At 43.2% G+C, this 6,294-nt stretch overlaps 1 protein-coding gene across 1 annotated transcript; it reads left to right on the top strand.

Annotated features, from left to right (window-relative positions):
- The first annotated feature begins 5,083 nt into the window (after positions 1-5,083).
- MYADML2 (myeloid associated differentiation marker like 2) lies at positions 5,084-6,294 on the top strand. Its single transcript, XM_069755779.1, has one exon. It carries the CDS (start codon positions 5,191-5,193, stop codon positions 6,094-6,096), a length of 906 nt encoding a protein of 301 aa, XP_069611880.1. The 5' UTR covers positions 5,084-5,190; the 3' UTR covers positions 6,097-6,294.

Below are 6,294 nucleotides of genomic sequence, written 5' to 3'. Positions count from 1 at the left end.
CGTACTACGGGAGGTTCCAGGCCAGGAAGAACAGATTCCTGATCAGAGTAATCCCATTCACGGTGGACTTGCCAACTCCATAGTCGTGGAATTATCTTTAGCAGAGCGGGCAGATACTACATCCGCAGTAGACAGTAGTACACCACATGAAGAGACACCGCTATTACGTAGATCACAGCGTAGTACCCAGGGTTAATTACCGGCCTGGTATGCGGATTACCAACTATAAAACTATAGTCATTGTTATCATTCTGCAACGTTTAAGCCCAGTACCTACAGAGACTTGTCTGTATGAACTTATTGCATATTCTTGAACTTTTTATCAGCCCGGAGGCACTAAATCAAAGCTCCGGAAAGACTGCTTTTTGAACTTTGCTTTTTGCTCTTTTTGAACTTTCTTTAGACTTTATATTGACAACTTCGTTGGAAAAATGGAACTAAATTCCTGGACACAAAGTGCAGTGCCTTTCCTAGTACCTTCAAGGATAAGACTGTATTAATGGACGCTATTTGAAGTGACTTTTTACAGAACTCTATTTTTGTTTCCTTGAGTGGTTTTTGTAACTTTTCATTTTTAAGACTCTGTACATATTAATTGTTATTTCAAAATGTTATCGTCCCACAGTCCCGGAGTACTGTTCTTAACTAAGGGGGAATGTGGCACCCCTAGGGGTATTTGCCACAAAAATAGTTACTGACAATAAATACAAATACTAAGATAGCAAAACTGCACTACCACCTCCGGCCAGAAGGGGGAGCTCCAGAGACTTCCCTTGATCCATTCTGGTCTGAGAGAAGAACTGGCAGTTGGGCTAAAGAGCTGAAAGTGAGAGGTCATACAGCTGAATTTCTAACAGCCCTATGACGGTTTCCAGGCCCAAATCACCGGCCTGAGGAGAAGAGGGACAGAGAAAAAGGACATTGTGAGAACCGGGTAGCATTAATCACTACCCAGAACAGGCGCAAAGACGGATACCGGATCCGTGGCTGTATTCATTATATATAATACAGCAACCGGAAAAACGTGAGGTGATATCAGCTTCACTAGGGCCGGACGCAGCAACAGACACAGAGTTCAGCGGTACTCCTGGAGGGGGTAAGCCGATAAAAGGACTCGGGTTGCCCGTCGAACCAGGACCCGGAGGGGACAGATTGGGCCGGCAGCCAGTTCACATACAGCAGCAGGGCCACACAGAAACTGCGTACAATAAGAGGCGAAGACCCCGGCAGGGTCAAAGTAACTCAGAGTTCCCATACAGACTCCGGTGACAGGACTGGTTGTAAATCCCTTTATGTTGAAGTAAACTGGTTAAACGTTTCAGTGCCTCAGACTTTCATTTGGACAATAGCCATCTATCCAGGATCGGGATCATCACCGCTGGGAGAACCTGCTGCTGATCAAGTAAGTGCCTGTTCCCTCATGATACCCCTTACACTGTGCATTGCCTGAGGCCACAGCACCGGGTCAAGCCAACCGTGACATCTCCCTCAAGAGACAGACCCCATTGGTCTGGTGCTGGGTACCCCGGTCTCCTGGGCGTCACAATATTATTATTTGTAACATTAGATCTTTTTACTATTGATGCTGCATACGCAGCATCAATAGTAAAAAGTTGGTCACACAGGGTTAATAGCTGTGTAACCGGAGTGCGTTACACCGCGCTCTGGTAACGCTGGCATTAACCCTGTGTGAGGGCTGAAAGGATGACTGGAGGGGAGCATGGAGCGGGCACTGACTGCGTGGAGGAACGAATTCTGTGCTCTCAAATTCAAATGCCCCCACAACTTTGAGCCCCAGTGTGCCTAAGGCTAGGTTCCAATTGCGTTAGGGCAATTTGTTAAGCGCATAGCGCTAGCGGATTGCGCTAGCGCAATGTTTCATTTTGGTCCGCGTTCGCCGTCCCCGCTAGCGCAGATCCCCGATCTGCGCTAGTGAGGGACGGACCTCGGACGCGCCTCGGATGCTGCAAGCAGCGTCCGAGGTCCATCACAAAAGAACGGCACATCGCTAGCGCGTGCCGAAAATGGCACGCGCTAGCAATGCGCTACAGGCAGAAATAACATTGCTGTCAATGGGTGCGCTAACGGACCCGTTGCACGGCGTTAATTGCGACATTTTCACCGTGCAACGCTGTCCGTTAGCGTCCACACATTAACGCAATGGGAACCTAGCTTAAACCACATTTAGTGTCCACATGTTTGGCATTTCTGTAACGATGAGAGCCCGCTTAATTTACAGGTGCATGTCTCCAGAAGCACGGGCTGGGTACAATGGACTGAGAAATATAACGTACTGGTTACAACATGGCAATTTGCAATTTTCACTCAGCAACATCCACTGCTGCTTGTTTCTGGAAAACACCCATGGAATCAAAATCGTCACTACACCTGTAGATAAATTCCAAAAGGGTATAATTTAAAAAAAATTGAGTAACATGAGGGGGAATTCTGCTTTTCTAGAATTTAGGAGCTCTGTATATGGAGTCCACAAACTATTTTAGGAAAATCTGCGCTCGAGGAGGCAAATAGTGCTCCGTCCCTCCCAACTCTTCCAAGCAGTACTGTACAGCTACATATGGGGTATTTCCACATTCAGCAGAAATTGTGTGAGAAATGTTGGTAATATTTTTACCCATTTCCCAGTATGAAAATGTAAAATCTTGGGCTAAAATAACATTTTGGTGGTAAAAATGTACTGTCATTATTTTTTTTCTTCACTGCCCAATGGAATAAAATTCTGTGACACACCTGTCACTATGGTGTCAATATGATCACTGCACCCCTAGATGAATTCAATGAGAGGTTTAGTTTGTAAAATGGGGTCTTTTATGGGGGTTCTACTGTTCTGGCACCTCAGGGGCTCACCTAATGTGACATGGCACCTTTAAACCAGTCCAACAAAATCTGAACTCCAATATTGCGCTTCTTCCCTTCTTAACTCTGCACTGTGTCTCAGAAGTAGTTTTCGACCACATATGAGGCATTGGTGTACTCAGGAGAAATTGCCCAATAATTTTTGCATCCATTTTCTTCTGTTGTCCTTGTAAAAATGAAAAAATGTGGGGCTAAAACAAAATTTTTGTGGGAAAAATATTTTTTTTCATTTTCACACATCAATGTTGTAAAATTCTGTAAAGCACCTGTGGGTTCAAAGTGCTCAGTACACATCTGGATAAATTCCATGAGAGGTTTAGTTTCCAAACTGGGGTCACTTGTGGGGGTTTCCACTGTATAGGCACATCTGGGGCTCTACAAACTCGACACGGCGTATGCTAATTATTCATACAAGTTTATAACATTGAGCTGTGAAAATAAAAAAAATCACATTTTTTCCCACAAAAATGTTTTTAGACCCAAATTTTGCATTTTCATAAGGGTAACATGAGAAATTGCACCATACTATTTGTTGTGCTATTTGTCCTGAGTATGCCAATACCTAATATTTGAAGTAAAACTGCTGTTTGGGCATACAGAAGGGCTTGGAAGGGACAGAGCGCTATTTTCATTTGCTGGAATAATTAGCGAACACCATGTCCCATTTGAAGAGCCACTGATGTGCCTAAACAGTGGAAACCCCCCACAAGTGACACCATTTTGGAAACTATACCCCTCAAGGAATGTATCTAGATGTGTCGTGAGCACTTTGAACCCCCAGGTGCTTCACAGAAGTTTATAATGTATAGTCGTAAAAAAAAAAAAAAATTCACACAAAAATGTTATTTTAGCCCAAAATATTTTATTTTCACTAGGGTAACAGGAGAAAATAGAACTCAAAATGTGTTGTGCAATTTCTTTTTAGTACACAGATACCCCATATGTCAGGGTAAACTACTGTTTGAGCATACAGCAGAGCTCAGAAAAGAAAGAGTGAGGTTTTGGAACACAGACTTTGGTAGAATGATCTGTGGCTGTCGAGTCGCATTTGGAGAGCCCCTTATTTGCATAAACAGTGGAAAACTCCCACAAGTGACCCCATTTTGGAAACTAAACCCCTTTACAATGTTGATCTATGAAAATGAAAAAATATATGTTTTTCCCACAAAAATTTTATTTTAACCCCCAATTTTTTAATTTTTGCAAGGATAGCAGAAGAAAATTGACCCCAAAAGTTGTTGTGCAATGGACATTCCTCCTGACAGGTTCTCTAAGATAATTTCTACAGTATAGTGCATGAGAGAAACAATTCAATATTTCCAATATTTTATTTTCATTTTGAGAAAATTAAAATTAAAAGGGTAGTCCGATACCTATGATGCTCTTTATAAATAATATAAATGAAATATTAATGTATTTAGAGAAAGCATGGCATTGTGCAACTCATCCTGCAAAAGTACAAAGCCTCAAACAGCTACATTGAACAGAACATTCAAGCTCTAACAGAAAGATTAAAAAGATTAAGGGTATGTGCACACGTCAGGATTTTTAGCGTTTTTTTTGCGGAATTTCGCCATAAAAACGCTATAAATCCGGTAAAAAAACGCTATCATTATGCATCCTATCTTTTAGAATGCATTCCGCATTTTTTGTGCAGATGTTAGCGTTTTTTTCCGCAAAAAAAACGCATCCCGCAAAAAATCCGGACATGCTCTATCTTTTTCCGGATTTTTTGCGGATTTCCTATCAAAAAGGTCATTCCGGAAAAAAAAAAAATCCGCAAAAAATCCGCGCAAAAAACGCGCGAATTCCGAAAAAGGCACGCGGATTTCTGGCAGAATTCTCAGGATTTTGTCAGGAAAAAATCCTGACGTGTGCACATACCCTTAAAGTAAAAAAAATGTTAATGTCCTCAAGACTAAACCTTACCTCGTCTTTAAGAAGCTATTAAATGAACACAATTAAAAGTGTATTGCCATTGTGATAATTATTACTATGATTATAATCTCTGTGTGTGCATTACTGGCAGCATAGATCTCATTGCCCAGCTTTAGTATTTGTGAGCCATGACAGGTGGACCTCTGGAATGCTTGTCAGTAAGTAAAACCATCTCATCTCATCAGAGCTGAACGTGGTCCAAAACTATAAATACTGCCACCTATTTATACCCAGGACATGTTTGTCACTCTGAGGGTCCCTGCGGTATCAGACACTCATTACGGAGGCTGACAGAAGGACTACGGTCTGCATGAGCTGGGACGCTGGTTTGTAGATTCTGCAGTTGACTCTACAGCTGATTTCGCACTGCCTCTAGACATGGATAACTCTGGTGGGCCCTATCTAAACGTGCAGGCTCTGTGGTCTAAAGTGGGGATTGTTCGCATGTTGCAGCTTGTCTTTGGATGTACCACCTTCAGCCTGGTTCTCCACAGAGCTGGATTCAGTGCCGCCTATGGAACCTTCTGCATCTTTGTTTGGTGCTTCTGTTTTGCTGTCACAGCTCTTATTGTTGTATGTGACCTGACACGACTACAGTCCTGCCTTCGAAACTTTTCCTGGGGTAACTTTACTGCGGCCTTTGCAATGCTGGCAGCCCTTATGACCCTCACCAGCTCTGTCATCTATCCCCTGTACTTTGTCACTCTGAACTGTACACCCGACTGCCTTACAAGAAACCATCGGTTGGCGGTCAGCATCTGTGCTGGGCTTTTGTTCCTGGTATATGCCGTGGAGGTGTTCTTGACACGAGCCAGGCCTGGCATGCCCTGTAGCTATATGGCAACAGCGGCCGGGCTGCTGAAGGTTGTCCAAGCCTTTGTTGCATGCATAATATTTGGAGCTCTGGCAACAGAAAGTCAGTATAAGAAATATGTGGCCACTCAGTGGTGTGTGGCTGTGTACAGCTTCTGCTTCGTGGTAACTGTGGTGGTGATAGCGCTCAACATTACCGGACGGACAGTCACATTACGTTGCCCCTTTGAACGCTTTGTGGTCATCTATACCGTGGTTGCAGTACTGATGTACGTAAGTGCTTCTGTCATCTGGCCTGTATTCTGCTTCGATTCAAAATATGGGTCACCAACAAGACCATCACGCTGCTCTTGGGGACGATGCCCATGGGACAGTCAACTGGTCGTCACCATTTTTACTCATATCAACCTACTACTTTACATTGCAGACTTGGTGTACACTCAGCGACTGCGATTTGTAACTCAGCGCTAACATGGACCCCCTAATTATAATTATGTAATGGACACAGGGACCAGAGGAATTATTATATATACTGTGCACAAAACCGATACTGTCACATCTATGGGATTTGTAATGTTATAATGTTGTGTTATGTTATCATGTTATTCATCTGCCTATTTATGCACTAATGTTGTAACGGGGTGCAAAATGAGCTGCCAATCATAACTT

This window comes from Ranitomeya imitator, chromosome 2 (genome assembly GCF_032444005.1).
Source record: "Ranitomeya imitator isolate aRanImi1 chromosome 2, aRanImi1.pri, whole genome shotgun sequence".
NCBI classification, from domain to species: Eukaryota; Metazoa; Chordata; class Amphibia; order Anura; family Dendrobatidae; genus Ranitomeya; species Ranitomeya imitator.
Note: the sequence above shows the minus strand (reverse complement) of the source record. Positions and strands in the feature narration are given on the sequence as shown.